This window comes from Hylobates moloch, unplaced genomic scaffold (genome assembly GCF_009828535.3).
Source record: "Hylobates moloch isolate HMO894 unplaced genomic scaffold, HMol_V3 SCAFFOLD_2, whole genome shotgun sequence".
Taxonomy (NCBI): Eukaryota; Metazoa; Chordata; class Mammalia; order Primates; family Hylobatidae; genus Hylobates; species Hylobates moloch.
In genome coordinates this window covers 13,023,718-13,047,472 of record NW_026652277.1, presented here as the reverse complement: position 1 = coordinate 13,047,472, position 23,755 = coordinate 13,023,718, and the positions used below count along the sequence as shown (strand labels likewise).

The 23,755-nt window shown below is 48.1% G+C and overlaps 1 protein-coding gene across 4 annotated transcripts in view; it reads right to left on the bottom strand.

The window, feature by feature from the left end:
• The window catches only part of FRMD4A (FERM domain containing 4A), a 692,562-nt gene that overhangs the window by 50,415 nt on the left and 618,392 nt on the right, over window positions 1-23,755 (bottom strand). For 3 of the 4 annotated variants that reach the window (XM_032158219.2, XM_058431644.1, XM_058431642.1), the window contains 2 exons: window positions 9,248-9,324; window positions 3,531-3,669 (listed from right to left, as the gene is read on the bottom strand). In XM_032158219.2, the coding sequence (XP_032014110.1) occupies window positions 3,531-3,669; window positions 9,248-9,324 (216 nt within the window). Of the gene's footprint in view, window positions 1-3,530; window positions 3,670-9,247; window positions 9,325-9,570; window positions 10,028-23,755 lie in introns of those variants that run through there. The other variant, XM_032158389.2, reaches the window with a different exon arrangement.

The following is a 23,755-nucleotide window of genomic DNA, read 5'->3' as shown; positions in this document are numbered from 1 at the left end:
GAGTTCAGAGGGAAAAGTGTCTAATGTCAACTCTAAACATTTTGAGTTTTCAAATATTTTCCTGCAAAGTCTCTAAGACATTCCTTGGCTCTGGGCTTCAGAGGCTGCTGGATCTAGCAGACAACATTTCTGATCTCTGGGGTCAGCACAGAAGTTACCAATTATAATTGGTGCCTGTACGTTCTGAAGGAGCTACAAATAACCAACCAGCACAGCCTCCCTCCGCCCTGTCTTAGATGGTAGAATGGTTTCTGGATGTATATGCATGGAGAGCTGATGGAGGGAGGGAGAGAAGGAGGGAGGGACAGGCAGAGAGAAAGAAGGAGAGATTTCCTTAAATGATTTGCACAGTGACCCTGAAAGAAGAAAAAAACCGGGTGTCAGGGGAGCACCTGAACCCTCATGGCTCCCCACCCTTGCTGACTCAAACCACTAGACCACATTTGTCTCTCTGGGGTTGATAAACATCATTTGGGAGGCCTGGGCTTTGCTGAAGCTCTTCAGAGAAAGGAATGGTTGGCATGTCCCAGTAGAGTGTGAGCAGTGGCCAGGATGCCAGCCAGAACTGGCTGCCTAGAAATATTACAAAGCTCTCTGTCCCAGCCCTGTTGGCCATCACTCACCCAGAGGCCTTGCTGCCCATCAGAGATGAATCACATCGCTGTTCTATAAAGAACGTTCCGGAAACAGAAAGGTGTTGTAATGTAATTCCCAAAGGGTATGTCATCATCTCCGATTTAATTTGTGGGCCTTTTAGAGAATTTAAACTTTATGCAAGTGTTGGCCAGCGATAGTATGCTAGATTAACAATGACATTAGTAAAAGATGGCACATATTTCCTCAAGCAATTTCACAAACGTGGTGCCATTTGACCAATCACTAAATGAGGTCAGGAATCTCCTTTGCTGCTAACTGGGGAAAGCAAAACACCAACGATGAAAGACCCACTCGGGGTCCCAGAGCTGGAAAACAGAGGCCTCCAATTCCCACATAGAGGGTCGTGATCCTCACCTGTCACTGCAGGCTGGGGAACTGGTTCCTGTGAGAAGTGTGAGGGCTCTAGGGCATCTGTGAGCATGCCAGGCTTCCTGGGAAATGTTCTCCTTCTCCTCCTGGGAGCGTGGGCATTTTCTTCAGTCCCCAAGGGTTACTTTTACAAAAGGGACAGCTGAAACATTCCTAATGCTATGGGCATTTGGTTTTGCATCCTAAAAGACACGTCTTGTTACTAAGTTAACTACAATTTTTTTTTTTTTTTTCTGAGATGGAGTCTCACTCTGTCAACCAGGCTGGAGTACAGTGGTGTGATCTTGGCTCACTGCAACCTCTGCCTCCTGGGTTCAAGCAATTCTCCTCCCTCAGCCTCCCCAGTGGCTGAGATTACAGGTGCCTGCCACGATGCTTGGCTATTTTTGTGTGTGTGTGTTTTTAGTAAAGACAGGGTTTCCCCATGTTTGCCAGGCTGGTCTCGAACTCCTGACCTCAAGTGATCTGCTCTCCTCGGCCTCCTAAAGTACTGAGATTACAGACGTGAGCCATGGCGCCCAGCCAATAATTTCCTTTTGAGATGTACTTGCTGTGTCAGTGAGTTGACCTGTTAGCCTGTTGAATAACAAGGCTTGCCAACTGCAGAATGAGCCCATCTTCCCAGGTGCAGCGGGAAAGCCATAAGAACAAGCTTCTTGAGATGCTCAAGAGACCCCCTGTGCAAAAACTGGCACAGAGAGGAGGAGCTTGAACAGCCAATGCTGTGCTATCCTCAGGGCAAGATACGCCTTTTTCTCTTTCCACACTGTGGTACAGTGCATGGGGGGTCTGCCCTCAAGGGGAGTTGGCAGTGGGGTTCAGGAGCATTGCCCAATCCCCTAACCCGCACCATCCATCACCCAACCACAGAGGATGAAATTAACGTTCTCAGGTGTCGACCTCCAACTGTTGCCCCTGGACAGCAAAACCCTGACACCCACCCACTGTGTCAATATCGAGCATGAGTCAAAAACACTTTGGCCCCATTTCTTTTGATCTAATTGAGCTTCAAATTCCTGTGCTAGGACTAAGACCCATCACTGCCAGGAGAGCTGCGGAGAATACTCTCATTATTCCCAAAAACAGAAATTCTCCGTCCTGCACTCCTTCATCCCAGAAAATGACCAAAAAGGGGGTCAGAAAGAAGTAGAGGACAAAATATTTTACAAAGGAGAAAAGCATGGCTGCAGGGGACGGACCCCGATTTAAAACTGAATTATGACTAAAGGGATTGTTTCATTTCTTCCTGTTCTCTTTTCTTCTTTTTTTTTTCTTTTAGTAGAGACGGGGGTCTCACTATGTTGCCCAGGCTGGTCTGGAATTCCTGAGCTCAAGTGATCCTCCTGCCTTGGCCTCCCAAAGCGCTGAGACTACAGATGTGAGCCACTGTGCCCAGCCCTGTCCTCTATCTTTCTCTTATCACCTCCCCCTTGACCCCCCAACTCGCTCACTCTCCTCTTCCCCAGAAAAAGAGAAACCTCTTAAAATATGGATAAGATGGCAAAAGAGAAAGAACCCTAGAGGGCACCGATTCAGTGACTCTTGTGTCCAGTAAGTGGAGCATCTTGCCACCTTCTCCCAATAACTCACACGATGGAAGGAAATCCTCCGTAAGTGCTAGAAAGCACCAGCCCAGGGGCCCAGGGTGACCTCAGTTTGTATTCCCCCAGCCCAAGCCAGCAGGATCTTGAGAGAAGCTGCAGGGCCATCTTGGCAGGGCTCTTCCCCTGAGGGAGAATGAATGGGAGTGGCTTGTGGGGGGCTGACAGGGGAGTCTGGGGAGACAGGGCTGGAGGAAGAGGGGGCAGAGTGTTGATATAAGCCCTGTGTGAAGCAAGGAGACGTCATCCTCTCACCCACCAGAAAACGCAGCTGCGTGCCCAGAGTCGGGGGTGGTGACATCTCCTTGGAGGAAGTCTGTTTACCAAGGCCCCAGGCTCTAGGTCTACCTTAGGGAAACAGGGTAGTTGCTTTTTTTTTTTTTTTTAACATTTCCAGTTTTGCATTAAAAAAAAAAAAAATGGACTTGGCAGTTGGAACTGCCTGAGGGTTTTCACAGCAATTACCCTAAACAGTTAGGTGGTGTCTATTCCTTGAGAAAGATTACTTTTTTCTTTTCAAAAGGAAGACAGTATACCACTGTTTAAACACCAAAAAGGGCTTGCCTTCACGCTGCTAGAGGATTCTCCCGAGGGCCAAAAGCACAGTGGGAATTCCTCAAAAGGGGCCTACCTGGCTGTAGTCGGCGGCTTGAGCGGCTCTGATGGTGGTCGGAGCCCCCTGGACCAAGATGCATGGAATGTGCCCTCTTGAAGAGCTAGTCTCATCCCTCCCACCTGTAGCCCTAAGAGGCAAGCCTGTACCTGTGCAAGGTATGGACCCGGGCAAGGGACATGGTGCCTCCCCCACCCATCCGATTCTCATTCCTAAACTAAGAGAGGCAGACAATGGCCCGGGCTGCTCTTCAGCTGGCTGAGGGCTTGGTGAAAGGTCTGGTCACTCACCTTACTCTGCTTTCTGTCCAGATAGAACTGATGTTGGCTTATGGCCATAGCCCAGATGGACTTGATCAATGCCGGACATGCATACCACGTGTGCACTGCAATGCCGCTGTGCCCAAACGTCCTCCTTGTCACTGAAGCCCTGGGGAAGCAAGAATCACAAGGTTCAATCCTATTTCTGTTGAGAGAAACCATTTCTCAGTCAACAGCTTCTGTACAGAACCCACTGCATCCTAGAAGCCCTGGCGTAAAGGTGACAGATGAGCTCTCACACACACCTAGGCGCGCACACACACACTCACATGTGCACACACACCTTAGAGTCATTGGCTGGCAAAGGCCACCTTCTGATTTTCTGACTCCCTAGAGTTCAGAATTTGGCCAAGCCTCGGCCTTGTCTGGGATAAGATGGGTCATTCTAGGTCACTGGATGGTCCTTTTTTGATCCTGGACCTGGCACTGGGCCAAGACAAACTTCGCAGACAGCAAAACCTTCAACGATGCTCCCTATGAGACAGGAAATGCGCCTATGGTGGGGATGAGTAAATTATTTTCTAATCACCACAGGCTACAGCGTCCCAGGGAATCGGGACCCCTGACATAACTAACCCAATGTTCCTTGAAGATGTGGTGATCAATTTCCAATCTATTCAGAGGGCAGGGAGGGTATAAAGAATCAGGAGAGGAAAGGCAGAGAGAAATGTGCCCAGCCCCAATTCCCCCAACCTCTGTCTATACATTTTATTTTTTTCAGCTGGAGTCTTGCTCTGTCACCCAGCCTGGAGCGTGCTGGCACGATCTCAGCTCACTGCAACCTCCACCTCCCAGGTTCAAGCAATTCTGCTTCAGCCTTCTAAGTAGCTGGGATGACGGATGACAGATGCCCCCCGCCCCCCGCCGCCCCCCTCCCCCAACCACGCTGGGCTAATTTTTTGTATTTTTAGGAGAGACAGGGTTTCATCAGGCTGGTCTCAAACTCCTGGCCTCAGGTGATCCACCTGCCTCGGCCTCCCAAAGTGCTTGGATTACAGGCATGAGCCACCGCGCCTGGCCCTGTCTATACATTTTTAAACCTACATGGAGTAATCAGACTTTAAAAGTGAAAATGGGAACTCCTGATCTCCATGTAATTCACCACATTCATGGAGTTAGGGGGAGTTATATGGTCATGCCCATAGTGAAGTATATTTCCTAGGATAGGCAGATTATTTTGCAAAATTTTGCAAATGAAATCTGAGAATGTGTGTTTGCATGTGTGTGTGTGCATGCATGGGAGACAAGTTGATGGGAAGGTGGGCTGGGATTTGGGGCATTTTACCTGGACGTCAGAAACAAAATGTGTGTTCTCAAGACTAACATATCTAATTTGGAAGAAACCTGGGGGTAATCAGGACTTGCAAACAATAACAATTTTTTTTTTCATGGCTAATTTTCCCTTAAAGAAAACAAAGCTGCCAGCAATATCTTACTTTGGGCAGGGGGGTGGGGTGGTGGTGGGGCTAAAGATTTAAAGTGGAGTCTTCTTCACCCTCACTTTTAAGGAGAAATTCAGATCTGGTGGTTAATGTTACTGAGTCCACACAGGTTTTTTCTCCCTTCGGTTCAAACAAAAGTGAAGGAAAAACAAACAAACAAACAAAAAAACCCCAGCGCGTGAAAGAGCGCACAGTTGAAAATAATTGAAAAAAGGAGCCAGGGAGAGTGAGGGGGAGATCCCTCGCCAGTCTCTCTCCATTTAAAAGAAAACAGGGATCTGTGCTCCCAGCTTGGCTTCCATAGCAGTTGCTGCTCTTGGAAGTAAATGAATGGCTTTCCCCCCACCCTCCCCCAGAAAAGCTGAATTAGACAAGAAAAGTATCTTGATAGGCGGTGCAAGGCTAGGTACCTCCATTTCTCAGGTATCGGGAGGGCGGAAGAGGTAAGTGGCTGGTCAGGTCCGGGTAGTTCCCCGGAGCATCTAAATCAGATACTCAGAGTTCTTCTCCTGCTCTATTATTACTTTATCTCCTCTCCTCATCTTTCGCTTCAAGCCCTATTTTGCCCAAACCGTAGAAGTGAAATATTGGCCCAGCCTGGAGAAGCTCAGGCATGAAGCTAAGCACTGAGTTAGGATGCCCAGGGGGAGAAAGTGCACAGTGCTGTCCAGTGCCCCACAGGTAATGGTGCAATCACACCTGAGCCCATCGACCCAGAAAGCAGCCTCTGCCCTGAATCATTCCCATCGATTACACCTTGATGAAATGACTGTATCTGGCGCTGCCCATCCTATTACCGCAGTTCTGACTCCCTTCCTGGCTTGGGGGAGGGGCTGAGCTCAGAATACCAAACTAACATGAGGCCAATCACATTCCTCTTCCCTACCTCAAATAAGCAAGGCCACAAGCAATAGGACGACCCATTCAACTTAAAACGCACCCCGAGGTTCACTTCAAAGTAACTGGAAGAGAGGACTTGCAATGATACCAACATAAAAATAGTAAACACTGAGGCAGGTGGATCACGAGGTCAAGAGATTGAGACCATCCTGGCCAACATGATGAAATCCCGTCTCTACTAAAAATACAAAAATTAGCCAGGTGTAGTGGCACGTGCCTGTAAGTCCCAGCTACTTGGGAGGCTGAGGCAGGAGAATTGCTTGAACCTGGAAGGTGGAGGGTGCAGTGATCCGAGATCGCGCCACCGCATTCCTGCGGGACAAAGTGAGACTCTGTCTCAAAAATAAAATAAAATAAACGCTCAAGGCCATGGATACCCCACATACCCTGCCTTGATCATTCCATGTTCTATGCGTGTAACACACATTCACACGTGGCTCATTAATACGTGAAATATTAACTTTCAATACAAGAGAGAAAAGGCACCACTAGGATGTGAAAAAGAGAGAACTGAGTGCAAGAAAGATCTTACAGCTCATAGCTCTGGCTCTGCCACCGTGCTAAATAACTGACCTGAAGCCATTTCCTTTCCTTGTGTGTCTTTAATGCTGAAGTCATCCCTGGTCTCCACCTCTGGCCTCCCTGGGCCTCTCCCCTCATTCCTGCCTGTCTGCAGGCTAACTCGGTGTACTCAGAGCGAGTTTGCCTGGGAGGAGACAGCTCTGCTTCTTCCTCTGGGCTCCTTCAACTCCCACTTCCCTCTAGCCAGACCCTCCCTCATTTCTTTATCCTATTTGAGAAGCCCCCACCTGACATCTATATCCCCCTGAGGGCCCACCACGTGGCTTTAATCCTGGTTACCCCTCCAGGTCCCACTCAGACCTCTCCTTCCTGGTAAGCCTCTACCGTTCCTGACCAGCCAGGCCTTGGTGACCCTGTCCTTCACCCTTCATGGCCCATGACGTCTGGCCCTTCTGTACAGTATAGCGGTAAAGGGCATGAGCTCTGGGGCCAGACCTTCTAGGTTCAAATCCTGCCTCTCCTGTATACTAGCTACTTGTCGTCTAGAGCAGGTTTCTTTGTTTCTTGTGACACTCCATGAGTTCCTTCTTCTCAGCCAGGTTCCAGGCAGTGGCTCACGCCTGTAATCCCAGCTCTTTGAGAGTCCAAGATGGGAGGATTGCTTGAGCTTGGGAATTTGAGACCAGCCTGGGCAACAATGTCAGACCCCGTCTCTCCAAAAAACAAACAAACAAAAAAGCTGGGTATGGTCGTGTGTACCTGTAGTCCCAGCTACTTGGGAGGCTGAGGTGGGAGAATTGCTTGAGCCTGGGAGGTGGAGGCTGCAGTGAGCTATGATCGCACCACTGCATTCCAGCGTGGGCGATAGAATATCTCTTAAAAAAAAAAAAAAGTTCCTTCTTCTGCCTGTCTTCTCAGTTACACTAGAAGACCTTTAAGGAAGGAGACCCTGCCTCCAACTTCCTTCCTTCCCTGCCATAGCACCCGACAAGGACACAGAAGCTTCGCAAGAAACATGACATTGATCACTGCTAATAGGCGACAGGCCCACTGAATAGTCACATATGAGGTCTAGATTCTTTCCTATATCCCTGGGCCTTGGGAAAGAGAATTTAGTAGTACTCACCGATAGGGTGACAGACGCACAGAGAACACAAACACACATGTGCAGATATACGCATGCGTGGTTAAAGGATTTGTCCAAGGTGCCTGGGTGTTCACTGAATTCCCAGCAGAGCACAGGCATGGCAGAGGGTCTATTCCCTGTGCTCAGCCCCTTAGATTACCCAGCCCCTCATTTTTATCCTATGGAGCATCCCCTTTCTGCATCTGACCCATTGTGGCAAAGTTCATTTCACTCTTTCTGTACTTAAATTTCCCCTCTCTTACATGCCTAAGAACCTGGTCCAATTCAGTTCACCTGGAAAATGAACAGTGAGTTTCTTCTTGGCTGGAATATTATTTTTGAAATCTCCCCGCCCACCCCACTTGGCCTGCACAGATGGATGTGTGCTCCATGGAGTGGGGCTTCTGGCCACGAAACCCCTTGCAGGGCCCTGAGAAACACCGGATAAAATATTTTTCTGTTAAAGGCTACCATTTTCACCTGACTGCGGAGATGCAGAAGCTCTCAGCTGCTCTCCACTAACTATTCCTGTAGTAACCGTGGTGCTGAGATAAGCTCTTCCCCTACACAGGAGTGGCTGTTTCAGGCAGATTACCCTGGAGGGCAAGCACGGCTTCATTCCTGCCGCGTTATCACGGGCTGCAGGAACAGGGGCTACTGCACAGGTCCAAGCCTTCTCACTGGGCGGGGTAACTTCAAGTCTCCCTCCTGTCCAGAGCTCATGGGGAGGCACCGCAGCTTGTTTTGAGCGTCAGAAGCCATGTGTAAGCTGGAATTGGTGCCAAGTCCTCCTTCTAAGCCCAGGGATGGAGCGTCAACAGCGCCTCAAATCCACTTTCGCTCCTCTGTAGAGTCTGATCTTTTTTCTGTCTCCCCAGGGCTACCTTCTTATTGTAAATGTTTCTGGCCTTAATGGAAAGTGATTTCTTAGTTGTCAGGCCTGGTTTTAGGGAATTATGTTGCTGTTTTTGGGGGATGCATAAAACTTTAGGTCCAGCGGCAGACAGAGGAAAACAGTGGGTATGAGCTGCCCAGACCCCGGCCACTCGGGGCTCCCTGCATTCCAACCTGGGGCCCCACTGTCTCGCATCTGACTTAAGAGTACAGGGACTTTTTACAACCCTGGTGCTCTCTGGGGTACGATTTTGGGTGGAGGGAAAAATAATTCATTTCTTTCACATCCACCCACAATACTAACATCCTGAAATTACAGCTCCTGGAATAAAACAATGTAGCACAACTGCTTTGGTGACAAATTCATTTTCGCATTGATTGTCCTGCCTGAAACACTTTTAGAAGCTCTAATGAGGGATTCTTCAGACTCTTCTGTAGCAAAGGTTTCCTATGGGGACTTACTGGTGTGTGTTACACAGTGCTATAAAGCTTCCCTCCAGTGCCCCGACAGGTAAGACAAACACATACACTGACACACACACACACGAGCCAGGGACACATGTGGCCAGATGAGACGGTCAGGGGATTGCTACTTACACACACGTGCGAACCCACTGCATTTATCAACACATGTAATCGAAAAGAAAGTTTCACTGTCTGATTTGAGCTCCATTCCCCAGGAGCCCCCACCCTCGCTCCCTGCTCCAAACTGACCACGAACAACGACAGCCCCAAAATAATATCAATAACACGCCCGGCCGAGAGCCACGCCGTCCCGCAAGAAAGGGACTTTTCAAGCTTACCTGCGTGGGTCATGAACTTCCACGGAAAACTTCTTTTCTCTGAAGTACAGGTTTTCCAACTGTCTCCACTGGAATATCTGGACAGAAAACAGTGTAGTTTAAAACGCAGGAGGGGCTGGTTCCTGGGCCATCTTCCCCTCTCTGCTGGTTAACTTTCGACAGCTGGCAGTTTCCTTATCAAAGCAGAGACCGTAGTTTGTGCCTCCTCCGCCTCTTGCTTGACACACACACACACACACACACACACACACACACACACACACGCAGCTCTCCAGTTCAAAACCAGGCAACGTGGGTGTGGATTTTCCTGCAGGTTCCTTAACTGGAACAAAACAAGTTCTTTTCAAGTTCTCCGCCTTTGGTCGGCCTTTGTTGGTTTGGTCGTGGCAGTCCCCAGCTTGGCAGACTTTTCCCTTCCAGGAGAGGGAGGAGAGGTGGAGACCGGGGAGAGGGACCCAGCAGGGAAGGCGGCGGGTGAGGGGAGAGCAGCGAGAGGAGCGAGCGCTCAGGAGGGAGCGGTAGCCATCTGCGTGGAGTGCTGAACTGAGCTTCCTCCCCTCCAGTGCTGAAATGGGAAGGCGTTCAAATTCCCAGCCTCCCATCGGGACTACACTTCCTGCTCACTAATGTGTAAGAGCCTTGCAAAGGGCGGAGGAGGCTGGGACCTTATTTCGGGGGCCGGCAACTCAAGATCACAGTGTGAGCCTGTCAAGCCCATTCTTCTTGCTGCAGCACAAAGAAAACCAAGAGTTCTGTCGCCCAGAAGGACGCTGCAGCCAGGGTCTCTCCCTCGAGCTTGGCCAGGGAGGGTGAGAAGTGGAATGAAGGGGCCCTGGCGGTCATTCCTCCTTCGGACCAGTGAGCTCGTTAACTAAGAAGCCGACTGTAATGTTTGGAAGTAATTAGGGCTGCATCCAATTGCTCCAGGAATGGGGTTCCTTTCATCGGATGAAAAAGAAAGTTACTTTAACCCTCTGGGAAATATCACAGGAGGTTCAACTTGTGTGCACACACATTTGCATTAATATTTGATGGTTACTGCATCACCTTCCGTATACTGGGAATTTCAGTTTGTTTTGCAGAAAGAAGGGGTAAAGCAGGAATCTTGTTCTTGTCTTTCTGCGGGGAACAGCTTCCCTGGGCTCCCCCCTTTCTCTGGCCACTGAGTTAAATGCTTTTCAGGGTCTTACCCCAGACTCCTCGGACCTGATGCTCCTGACCCTCTCTGACCTGCTCATGTTCTGTCCACCTTAGAGACGTGATGGCCATTTCCTGTGTCTGACCCACCCTGTCTTCCCAGGCTGGGCACACTGCTAGTCAACAGTTGGCCGGTGGACCCAGCACCCCATATAAACTGGGCTGGGATAAAAAGTGCTTCTGGAATGGCCACATTCTTTTATCCTCAAAATCTGCTCTCTGGAATTTCACAATTATTTTGTCTGCGTAAGTACTGGGAAGGAGAATATCTATTACCTCTTATTACAGAGTTGCCTCTTTTGTCCCCAGCTCAGAGTGCACTTCACTCTGCAGCCCAAGGAAATTGTATTTTTCTTTCTTGTTAAGCATCAACTCCAGGTGGGTGGAGAGACACTGCAAGGAAAGCAAATGGCCCAAAGCCCTATATTGGCTGACAGCTTTGTGCCAGAGATTCAACAGCGCCTTGGCGGAGTCTATTACTAAAATACACAGACCCAGGTCTCACGGTCCTGTCTGATGCTTGGCCACTATAAATCCTTCCACGAAAACACCCAAATTTCCTCCCTGGTCCCCAGGTATTATATATTCAGAGACATTCCACTTGAACTTAGCCAGAGCTACGAAAATACCAGAATGAACAGGTTCCACGACATCGGCCTCATAGCCTGGGGGCAGTACACTGAGCAAAGTGGTCAGGCAGGCAGGCTTTGTGGTCTGACTACATCTGTTTGAATCCAAGCTCCACTGCTTTTTTTTTGAGACAGACTCTCGCTGTGTCCCCCAGGCTGGAGTGCAGTGTCATGATCTCGGCTCACTGCAACCTCTGCCTCTCGGGTTCAAGCGATTCTGGTGCCTCAACCTTCCGAGTAGCTGGGATTACAGGAGTATGCCACCAAACCTGGATAATTTTTGTATTTTTTAGTAGAGATGGGGTTTTGCCATGTTGGGCAGGCTGGTCTCCAACTCCTGGCCTCAAGTGATCTGCCCGCCTTGGCCTCCCAAAATTTTGGGATTACAGGCGTGAGCCACTGTGCCCAACTCAGGCTCTAAGCTGCTGGACCTGACACAAGTTACAGCATTTCCTTTAGCCTCAGTTTTCCCTTTGTAAAATGGCAAAAATGACCCCTTTAAGGTAGATCTCAGCAGCCACAGATCGTAGCACAGTAGCAGCACAAAGTGACCTTAGATGTTACTATGAATCCCAAATGCTCTTACTTCTCCCAAATCCTGGCAGATTAAAATAGAATAACTCCAGACCAACCAGAATCATTATTTTCTTAGATTTCCTAACTCAAGCCCTGAGTTTTGGATTTAGCAAAAAAATTATTATGTGTGTGCTGCAAATCCTTAAATATAGAGAATTTTTCTCCCGGTGCCGCTCCCCTCCTCTCAGGTAAGGGATGTGGACGGTATTTCAATGAAAGGGTCCTGTTGGCTGCATCCCACGGGGGTCCCTCAGCCCCTATCCTGTACCCGCCTTGCTTAGGCAAAGTGAAGTCTTGAACAGGGTTGGCCTTCTGGGTGTGCGACCTGAGGGTGCTTTGCTCAGAAGGTCCTTAGCTTGACTTCCTGCTCTGCTGTTGACATCTTGAAATTCCTAGTAGGTTTTTTCTTTCTTTCTTTATATCTTTATTCTTTTTTTTTTTTGTCTTGTTGCTATATGCTTTTTAAAAAATCAATTTCCATAGGGTTTTGGGGAACAGGCGGTATTTGGTTAATGAGTAAGTTCCTTAGTGGTGATTTGTGAGATTTTGGTGTGCCCATCCCCCGAGCAGTGTACACTGAACCCACCCAATGGGCTTGATCAAGGGGCTCTGCATTTCCATTTTGCACTAGGCCCTGCTCATTGTGGACTTGATCCTGGCCTTAGGTCCTGGCATGTACTGGCGCTGGCAGGCTCTGTGGGGTAAGGTGCCTGCCAGCCTAATGGGCAGGCCCGGGAGGTGGGACCCACAAGCCCTCCGAGAGAAGGAAAGAAAGCAGAACCAGGTGTGAGCACGCTTGAGAAACCCCTTGTGCCTTTCATGGGAAGCCCCCCCCACGCCCGACGAAGAACCCCAGAGCAGAATGCTTCGAGGGGTTGTTTCCCTGGCAACTCCTCTCTCTCCCATTCCATGCAAAATAAAACACAAACCAAGCTTTGCTTTAAGTGCTCCCTGATGCGGTTCAGCGTGGAGAACCGCACGTCTGCCAAAGGGCCCGAACAAAACCATCTGGACTCTGCTGCATGGCCCCGTCTGTGGCTGCTGTAGCTGCCCGTGGGAAGGCCCTGCCTCCAGCTTCTGCCCTTGGCTGTGAACCCTGGAGTCCTGGCTCTCAGGCATATCCCCGGGATGATGCACTAGACATTTTTGTAGCAGGGTGCAGAACCATGGATTCCCCCTGATGCTTGCTTTAAGCATGAATTTTTGTTTTGCAAATGCAATCCTGGGAAAGAAGGGTAAGTGTGAGGTGAAGGCATGGGTGGTTTTCAGGATCAGATTATTGCATTGAGACATTAGAAGGGCCCAGGAACAGGCTGGGTACGGTGGCTCATGCCTGGAATCCCAGCACTTTGGGAGGCTGAGGTGGGCAGATCACTTGAGGTCAGGAGCTCGAGACCAGCCTGGGCCAACATGGTGAAACTCCATCTCTGCGAAAAATACAAAATTTAGCTGGGTATAGTGGTGGGCGCCTGTAGTCCCAGCTACTCGTGAGGCTGAGGCAAGAGAATCATTAGAACCCGGGAGGCAGAGGTTGCAGTGAGCCAGGATCACGCCACTGTACTCCAGCCTGGGCAACATAGCAAGACTCCTTCTTAAAACAAACAAACAAACAAACAAACAAACAAACAAACAAACACAAAAGCAAAAGGGTCCCAGGAACAGAAGAGGAGGTTGCATGTCAGAACAGTAGCCTGATCCTTTTCTCTTCACTTAGGAGGAAGGGGGTGAGCTAGAGAGCAGGAATATGAAGGCAGTAGAGACCAGGAGGGTGGAAGCAGCTGCCCCTTGCCCAGGGCTGGGGTGCAGCTTGCTGGAAAGGCATCATGTTCTTCATGGGGTCTGGGGCATTTCTGCCCACGGGCCCTTGTGCCCATGGCTTAGAGGCCCTGCCTGTTAAATACCTACTCTGAGGCCGGCAGAGCAAACACAACAATCAAATCAACAAACAGGAGATGCTCCACCTTGCCTCCCCTTTGTAAACAGGGTAAGGTGGGCTCTCACTGAGCTGGTTTCGGGGCAGCCTCGATGGTCTGCGCCACCTCAGGGGAGCCTCCCGAGCTTGCGCTAGCTCGGTGCAGCCGTCATAACCCAACACCACGTAAAGCTGCCAACACGCTCTGCCCCTCTGCATAAAAACACAGCAGGCACCCATAATGATCATCACAGGATGACTGGGCGGGTTCCCTTAGGGATCTGTGTAACTCCTATGGCCAATTATACCCAAGGAGCTAATTAAAAAGCTAAAATACGTAGTTCTACCAATAATCAAAGAAGGTATTAATTCATACCTATTAAATCAAGGGGTTTCTAGTGCACGTCATTTAGGCATCTTTAAAAAGCCCTGCAAACATCATTCCTTTGATCTTCTGGCATCCCTCAAGAAGATCAAGTGGGAAATTTACTTCTTGGGGAAAACAAGGCCCAGAGAAATTAAGGAAAACTGCCTAAGGCCACACAGCAAGTAAGTGAAGGAACCAGAAATAGAAGTCAAGGGCACCTGGTCCATTACTCTAACCTCTAACTATGTTGCTTTCCCCAGGAGTCCACCAATTAGTGCGAACAGCTCTTACCAACTAATGGATGGTTAACTTTACAAGTGGAATGATTTTTACAAATGAGCTACAATACGTAAGTAGAAAGTAAAAAAGCAAATCTTTTTTGTCCTGCACCATGGCCTGGCTTTCCTTTTATATGGTAAATGATAACAAGTATTTTTCTTTCTTTCTTTCCTTGGAGTCCTGGCTTCCTCTAGTTTTCTATACAGCAATGCTTCAATACTCAGTAGCTTTCAATACTCAATGCTTTCCATACTCCAAAGACTAAAATACAATGACAACTGTGATGAAGGATAGCCTGGGCCAGGCATGGTGGCTCATGCCTGCAATCCCAGCACTTTGGGAGGCCAAGGTTGGCGGATCACTTGAGGTCAGGAGCTCAAGACCAGCCTTGTCAACATGGTGAAATCCTGTCTCTACTAAAAATTAGCCAGGCGTAGTGGCATACGCCTGTAATCCTAGCTACTGGGGAGGCTGAGGCAGGAGAATTGCTTGTACCCAGGAGATGGAGGTTGCAGTGAGCGGAGATCTTACCACTGCACTCCAGCCTGGGCAACACAGCGAGACTCTGTTTCAAAAAAAAAGAGCAACAACAATAAAACAGCCTGGATGATCCGGGCTTGCGTGAAACAAAACTTAGAGGAAACCACCAAGTAGTGGCTTCCTTGAGACTATGTCTGTCCCTGTTGTTGGGACTGGCTGATACTGGATGTGGATTCTTAGTTTCTGACCTAGACTTGCTGTGACTCCCAGTGCGATCACAGGTCCTCTACTTCCCTGTTCTGGATCTCAGTATCTTCATGTATGAAAACAGGAGGTGGGAAACATTTATCCACAGAGTGCAAACAAGAGTGCGTAATAAATATTGCCTTTGAGCCCTGAATGCAACAGGGTCCACTCTAAATACTTAATGAACAGGGACCAGTTACTGGTTTCTATTAGCTAGCCTGGACCAGTTACTGGTTTCTATTAGCTAGCCTGCTGGATTCCCACATCCTGTATTTGGCTGAAGGCTGGAGCAGAGGAAGGGGCTTTGGCTCCACTGGACTTCCTCCCCAGCCAGCATTTATGGAGAGCTAGGACTGCATGTGGAGTGGTGGGCAAGCTCCCAGGACGATGCGGAAATAGATGCTTGAGAGGAAGCTCAGTCTAGTGGCTCTGATGCTTGACCAGGACTTTGGAGAACCTCGTCTTCCCCCGCTGTCCCTTAGGCTGAGTCACCAAGCTTCATAATGATCTCCCTATGAGTAACTTCCTGTTTCATCCAGTGGGGCTATTACACAGAATCACAGCAGCCATCTGGTCCACCTCCTCCTTGCACAGATAAAGTAACCCCAGTAGAGAGAGGTTAAGGGATTGGCAGAGGTTAAATAAGTAATTGATGACGGGACCCACATCTTGTGACTTCTGGTCCCGGGCTCTTTCTAACACACCATGAAGCTCTGACAATGAATGAGAACAAAGTTGTTTCAAGCTTCTTGTTCTGAGTCTCTATATAAGAAGAATTAGACTCATGGACAGGAATAATCTCCAAGCTCAGAAGAAAAAATACAAACTGAAAAACTCACTTCCTTATTTCATTTCTGCCCTTTTGACTTTCTAGAGCAGACTGGCACTTGCAAATCTTTAGCTGGATTTACATTTTCAGCAAATACAAATGAGTTGTTACACATCTAGAGGGCTGCAGGGCAAAAGAAAGGAGTCACTGAACCTGAATCAGACGGAATTTAAAATGTGAGAGCACCCAGAAAGCTCCAAACCTGCGCTCTCAGAGGACTGGATCTCATGTGCCCTGGTAAGGTTTTGCTATTGGAGCACAGCCGGTTCTAAGGGGCAACAGAAGTAGGTATACATACACATATATACATATATATAATATACATATATTTTTTGGAGACAGAGTCTCACTCTATCCTCCAGGCTGGAGTACGGTGGCATGTTCTTGGCTCACTGCAACCTCTGCTGCCTCCCGGGTTCAAGCGATTCTCTTGTCTCAGCCTCCCAAGTAGCTGGGATTACAGGCTCCCACCAACATGCCCAGCTAATTTTTGTATTTTTAGTAGAGACGGGGTTTCATCATGTTGGCCAGGCTGGTCTCGAACTCCTGACCTCAGACTATCCACCCGCCTTGGCTTCCCAAAATGCTGGGATTATAGGTGTGAGCCACTGTGCCTGGCCCAGGTATATGTTTTAAGTGGGTTGAAATCATATGTCAGAGGTTTTTTTTTTTTCTATCAGTTTTTTAGGCATTCAATATATTTTACTTTTTACAAAAAAAGAAGACAGAGGCAAGGCCTTTGGGTTTTAGGCAGCATTGAATTCCCATTCCCTTTCCAACCATTCATGTAGTAGTCTTCTACTTTGTACTGGCCTGTTCTAATAGGCAAGAGGAAATATGTGGTGCCTAATACATGTTTATATTTGTAGCAAGCTTACAATCTACTTCGGAAGACAAGACATACATAAAGTAGCCTGTATTCATGCTATAGGAATCCATGATTCCTATAGCCAGAGATAGAAACCATCTCTGGTTTCTGTACCAGGCTTTACAAACTCTACAGAAGTGCCGCACTGCAGGCTGGGCATGGTGGCTCATGCCTGTAATCCCAACACTTTGGGAGGCCGAGGTGGGCCCATCATGAGGTCAGAAGTTCAAGACTAGCCTGGCCAACATGGTGAACCCCTGTCTCTACTAAAAATACAAAAAATTAGCTGGGCGTGGTGGCACATGCCTGTAATCCCAGCCACTCGGGAGGCTGAGGCAGGAGAATCAGTTGAACCCAGGAGGCAGAGGTTGCAGTGAGCGGAGATTGTGCCACTGCACTCCAGCCTGGCTGACAGAGGAAGACTCCATCTCAAACAAACAAACAAACAAACAAAAAACAGAAGAAGTGCTGCGCAGCCTCATTCACACATATCTCATGCTTTTGTCTCAAATAATCAGTATTCATGACTGTTGTTTATTCCTGATTGTTTTGGTTTTCATTTTTAGGAGCAAGAACCCTGAGTGGGAGGTCAAGAGCCCTCAGTCCTAGCTCTGACTTTGTAAAGCCCTCTCCATCTTAGCTTCGTCCTCTCTAAAATGAGGGGGTGTGTGGGCATTCCTACATTCTGTGCATGGGTTGAAGGTCAGCACTGTAAATCCAGAGAATGTCAAGCTGCAACTCTTTGGAATTTAAAAATAAAGTAGCTTGATTTAAACATTTCCTACCGATGGGAGACAATACAGAATAGCATGGATTAGAAGCATGGTTTTCAACATCATACTGTCTGCCACTTACCTGCCGTGTATTCTCAGCAATTGAATTTGTGTCTTAGTTTTTTCATCTTTGAAATAATAGGAATAATAGCACTTTTCTCATAGGGCTGCTGTATTAATGAGTTAATATATATTAAATGCTTAAAATGGTGCCTGGTACATAGTGCTCAAGAAATAATATGAGACTGGTGCAGACAGTGGCTCTTGCCTGTAATCCCAGCACTTTGGGAGGCTGACACCGGTGGATCATCCGAGGTCAGGAGTTTGAGACCAGCCTGGCCAACATGGTAAAACCCAGTCTCTACTAAAAATACAAAAATTAGCAAGGCATGGTGGCATGCATCTGTAATCCCAGCTATTCAGGAGGCTGAGGCAGCAGAATTGCTTGAGTTCGGGAGGCAGAGGTTGCAGTGAGCTGAAACATGTCACTGCCCTCTGGCCTGGGTGACAGAGTGAGACTCCATCTCAAAAAAAAAAAAAAAAAAAAAAAAGAAATACTATGATTGCACGCATTCCCCTCTGTCAATTACATACCAATATTAAAGTAAAACATAAAAGTTATGAACACTTTGAACACATATCAGCACAAAGTAAAAGTCTGTGTAATTTTTTTTGAAAGACGACCCATATGGTGTCATGAGCATTGCAAAAACTGTTTTCTGTGAAATTGGATTGTTTGCAGTGCAAGCACAAGCTGGACCCAGGGTCCCCATTCATTCATTTGTGCTGGAGTTTGCTGTATTCTCTTTGGGGTTGTTTATTCCTAGTCTTATTGGCCAATTCCTCCGTCCACTGCAATCTTGACCAGAGTCAGTTTTGACCATTTTCCTGTTACGACTTCTAACCTTAAAACATTCACCCTGTGAAAAAAGTATCCCATTGTAAGATGACTCAGTCTTACATAGAACGGAGTGGGCTATAATGGGAACATATCAGGCCCTCCCAAATAGCCAATGACAGCAGATCACTGGCTTCCTAAATGGGTCTGAGGATGTCCTCCATCACTTGCACTGAAAGAGGCATCTATCTTCTTCAGTGATGGCCACACACCCAGCACAGGAGACAATGGCTAATTTTTCTCTGCAGCCAGGCCTAATGGAATCAAGATGTCCTTCCGGCCAACTGCGTCTTCCTCATTGTCAGACAACGCGAGCTCTAAATTGATTGGGTTCATTCAGTGACAGATACCCAGATACCCAGATACCCAGAGCACCGGGCCTTGACCCCTTAATGGATGGCCTCTTTTTAACCCATCAAAAACCTCTTAGCTTCCTTTAGCTTAAGAGTCATTACTAAGGGAAAAGAGAGAAAGAGGTTAACAAGTACTTAACAAGCCCATTGAGACGCAGGCCATTTTGTTTTTCTCCATTGGACTTGATTTTCTTGTAATTTTCTCCCTAGAGGCCTCTCTCTGTATTATTTTCTTGTGTGTATTTTGGCTTCTCTTGGAGAAAGACTTTACCATAAAGCTTTGGTGAATGTAAATACTTTCAAGAGAAGCTGGAATTGTTTTTCCTTTCCTATCCTCTGCCCCCTGATGTAATTCCTTCCCTCCTCAGAGTGCCCCGAGGGACTGGCTGGGGTCAGTGGGTTGAATGGCTGAAGCTGTCCAGTGATTTGGAATATCTGGGTCTAGCTTTGGTTTTTCTCGCAATGAGCACTGTGACCCAGTGATGTGTGGCTTAACCTCTCTGTGCTCCAGTCTTTCCTCGAAAAAAAGCCAAGGCTAATTCTACCTGCTATGACAGACCTCAGTGGGATGCTTCAAAGGGGAATTAATCAATCTGAAAAATACTTGGTATATCTGGGGAGAAAATGATGGTAGGCCATTTCACCTGCTTTGGCCAAGACATCTCTTTCTAGATTGGTGTAAAGTTATTTTTAAAAAATTTTTTTTATTTTTGAGATGGAGTCTTACTCTGTTGCCCAGGCTGGAGTGCAGTGGCATAATCTCAGTTCAGAGCAACCTCTACTTCCTGGGTTCAAGAGATTCTCCTGCCTCAGCCTCCCGAGTAGCTGGGATTACAGACATGTGCCACCATGCCTGGCTAATTTTTGTATTTTTAGTAGAGACGGGGTTTTGCCATTTTGACCAGGCTGGTCTCGAACTCCTGACCTCAAGTGATTTGCTTGCCTTGGCCTCCTACAGTGCTGGGATTACAGGCATGAGCCACTGTGCCTGGCTAAATTTTTTTTTTTTTTTTTTTTTTAATCAGGTTTTGACTACTTTGGAGGACAGGCTTTAGGGAGAAACCTGTTGTTCTTGTTTTTTATCGTTTTGTTTTTTTCTTTTTTCCAGGGGTGGCGGGGGGGGGGGTTGGCAGTTGGCATTTCTCTTATGCCTGGTCCAGCTCTGTCCAGAGACGTGGCATCATAGAGACATCCCGATCTCCTCTGTGGAGGTCATCGGACTGTATGGAAGATGGGGATGGGATAGAAGAAAATGGACTGGCAACCAGCTCTGCAGTGAAATACAGGCATACACTCCCAGCTAACACCGTGCTTTATCACGCGTAACAAAAAGAAAAAAAAAGTCAATACTCTACCCTAGCGATATCTGTGTGAGGCAAAAAAAGAAAAAAGAAAGCAAGCAAACCAGCAAGGGCTTTGGCTTTTGGGAATAATTATTTAACAGCAGCTTGTTTGCACTGTGGAACACCTCGTGCTTCCAGAGCCGGCCCATCCTGCTGGGGAGGGGAGAGGTCCCAGCGCTGCTGTCTGGCAGATCTTGGTTTCGGTGGGCACCAGAAGCGAGGCAGACTGCCTGCTGCTGCGACTTCATGTGTGAGCTCCAGGCTACCCTGGTTGGAAGGTGCCAGGGAGTGAGGCGGGTGAGCGGGCATCAGGCCAGGGGTTTGTGGTTTGCTTTTCAAGTTAGGCTGCTGCTGGGAGAAGGAACGCTTGCAGTCTTGCCCGCTGCTCTGCAATTGTGGCGGCAGCCAGCAGAGATGGGAGGCGGTGGGCCTGCCCCGTGCCAGCCTCGACTTTCCACCTGGAGGGCCTGACTTCTCAGCTTGACCCGAGACACACAGGGGGCTGCGGCTGGGCCACAGTCTCTGCAGCTGGGGCCTTTCTCTCTATGGATCCTCTTGCGGGAGCAATTTGGTATCTGCTCTGCGAGGTTTCCTTCCAGAAAGAAGTGAGGACTTTAGATCTAGACTTTCTGTATTTCCAGGAGGGCTGGTCCTATTTAGAGCTCTGCTCTTTCCCCCAGAGGACTTCTGCAGTGCGCAGATCGACTTGGGGAAACTGTGAATTGCGGGGAAGAGGAGGGGCAGAAGCAGAGGAGGAAGCTTAGGCGTCTACTCTGCAGCCTGCCTTAAACAACTTTCTTTTCACCAGGGCTATTCCAAGCCTCCCAAAATTCCCAGTCCTGGTCTGGGCCAGTTCTCCCAGATATTCATACACATACCTCTGCCAAAGCAACGATCATGTGGTGCCGTGATGGCTTTTTTGCTCTAATGTCTTCCTCAACCAGACTCAAATGTCCTTGAGTATGTTTCCCTGGCACCTAGCATGTACCTGGGGGCATATTAGGCACTCAATAGTTGTCTGTTGAGTGAATGAATGAATGAATGAAGAGCTTTTTGAGATATTAGATATTATGACAACTGAAGTTCAGAGAGGTTAAGTCACTTTTTCAAGGGCACACAGATGACACATGGTGGGAGGTGACACTTGAGCCCTCCTCTGTCTGCTCAACTCCATGCTATTTCACCATGTGAGGAACCTCCAGTGGGTGAACCCAGATATCTTGTTAAAAATACATTTCTAAGCTGCAAGGGATGCGATAATAGGGAAATGGCAATTAGGGTCAGCTCAAGGAGGGATGATGGTAAGAGCCACAGCCGAGGAGCCGTAGCCCTTCTTTCTAGCAGCTCTGTTAGAACTGAACTCTACTCTTCCAAGGTGAACTGGGGAAGTCTACGATTCCAGCAGCTCATGGTCTCAAACTGGAAGCCTACTCCCAACCTAGAGGTCAGATCTTTACAAATCATGTTGCCTAGAAATTGCCTCTGTCTGCTTGAGGCAGTCAAGAATGACCCCAGGCAGGTAGGACCCCGACTGTAACACCCTTAAGCCCTACCTGCAGGTGCCAAGTCACAGCCCAAGGCGGGCGGGCAGAGTTGGGCACAGCATGTTCTGGCTGTGTAAGGTTTGGTGTTAAACAGGTTTACATTTTCCGGAAGGTCAGTTCAGCCTGGGCTTCCCCTCTGAATCAAACTCATTAAGAAGAAGGAGGGGGAAAAGAAAGCCTTACACAGCTTCCTAAGTATTGGCTGGTTCAGCAGAAACAAGCTGTCAAGACTGGCCAAGACAAAGAGGTTACTAGAAGTCGACAAGCAGGGTTTCCCAACTGAACAGATCCTTAGAAGAAAGCAAAGAAGTCTAGATTAACCAGAATTATTCAAGGGTCTGCAGTACTCCAGCACCTCACTCAAGATATCCTCATTACTCTGTGTTCTTTTGGTGCTACAGACAAAAATAAAATCAAAGGAGAGCCCAGATGGGAGCAATTTTTTATGCTTTTCATTTTTTCATCAGCAAACCTAAGCTGTAAAAACCAGTCCCTCTCCTCCATTCTCCTCCCAACTGTCTTGCTCGCTACGTGGAGCTCTCTGCAACCCTTCCTTAGATGAGTTATATTCTTTTTTGAGTCAGAGTCTTGCTCTGTCACCCAGGCTGCGGTGCAGTGGGGCGATCTTGGCTCACTGGAACCTCTGCCTCCTGGATTTAAGCAATTCTTCTGCCTCAGCCTCCCGAGTAGCTCAGACTACAGGTGGGCGCCACCAAGCCCGACTAATTTTTGTATTTTTAGTAGAGACGGGGTTTCACTATGTTGGCCAGACTGGTCTCGAACTCCTGACCTCAGGCGATCCGCCCACCTCAGCCTCTCAAAGTGTTGGGGTTACAGGCGTGAGCCACCGTGCCTGGCCCCAGTTATGTTCTTAATGCATCAATCTATGAGGCCACTATCCACAGACACAAGGGGAGTCTGTGAAATTAGCAGTGGGTCGCAAAAATGATTAGATATTCCGCTCCGGCGACTTTTATCCATTCAACAACCACGTGTTGAGTAGCTACCATGGACCCAGCACTGTGTCAGGCACTGAGGATACAGCAGTGTATCCTGTACATTCTTATGAAGGGAGAGGTGGGCAAATAAATAAGAAATAAATAAGAAAACTACATGGTACATACAGTAAGTTAGAGGATAACAGGTTTGAAGCACAAATGTGAACCAGGGAAGGATAGGACAGGGTTTGCCATTGTTAACAAGGTAGCCAGGGAAGGCGTTGGTGAAGTGACATCGAGTCAATATCAGAAAGAAACCAGGGGCAAAGCTGGGCAGCTATGTGAGGGAAAAGGATGACTGCAGATACAGAAGTCAGGGGCATCATTTGTGTGTTTGTGTTTGCTGTACAAGTGTAGAAAATGCTGAAATAAACATCAAAGGACAATGGAATATTATGCAGCCCTAAAAAAGGAATGCAGTACTAATGAGTGCTGCAACAGGGATGAACCCTGCAAACGTTCTTTAAGTGAAAGAAGCCAGACACAAATGGCCACATACCATATGGTTCCATTTCTAGGAAATGTCCAGAATAGGCAAATCCATAGGGACAGACAGTAGATGAGTGGGTGCCTTGGGCTTTGGGGGATGGGGAGAAATGGACCGTGACAAGGTGCTCCCCTTGTGGCCCTCTGCTCTTTTGCCTACTGAATCCTAGTCTGGATTAATCACAGATCACAAGACAGTCTTTGATTAAAACTCAGTGAAACTCTGGCTGGGCCCAGTGGCTCATGCCTGTAATCCCAGAAATTTGGGAGGCTGAGGTGGGCAGATCACCTGAGGTCAGGAGTTTGAGACCACCCTGGCCACCATGGTGAAACCCCGTCTCTACTAAAAATACAAAAATTAGCCAGGCGTGGTAGCAGGCACCTGTAGTCCCAGCTACTCAGGAGGCTGAGGGAGGAGAATCACTTGAATCCAGGAGGCAGAGGTTGCAGTGAGCCAAGATTGCGCCACTGCACTCCAGCATGGATGATAGAGTGAAACTCCGTCTCAAAAAAAAAAGAAAAAAAGAACTCAATGAGACTTATTATTTAAAAGGGCTAGCAGTCCAGGATAAAACAGAGGATCCCTAATTTTTAGTGGCATCTCTTGTCCATTAAAAGCTCCCCCACCCTTGTCAGATGGCACTCCCACTCGGGCCGTCTTCTCACATCTGCTCTGCGGGTCTCTACAGAGGGCGACTCACTTCTTCCAGCCTGTCAGCACCAGGGCAGC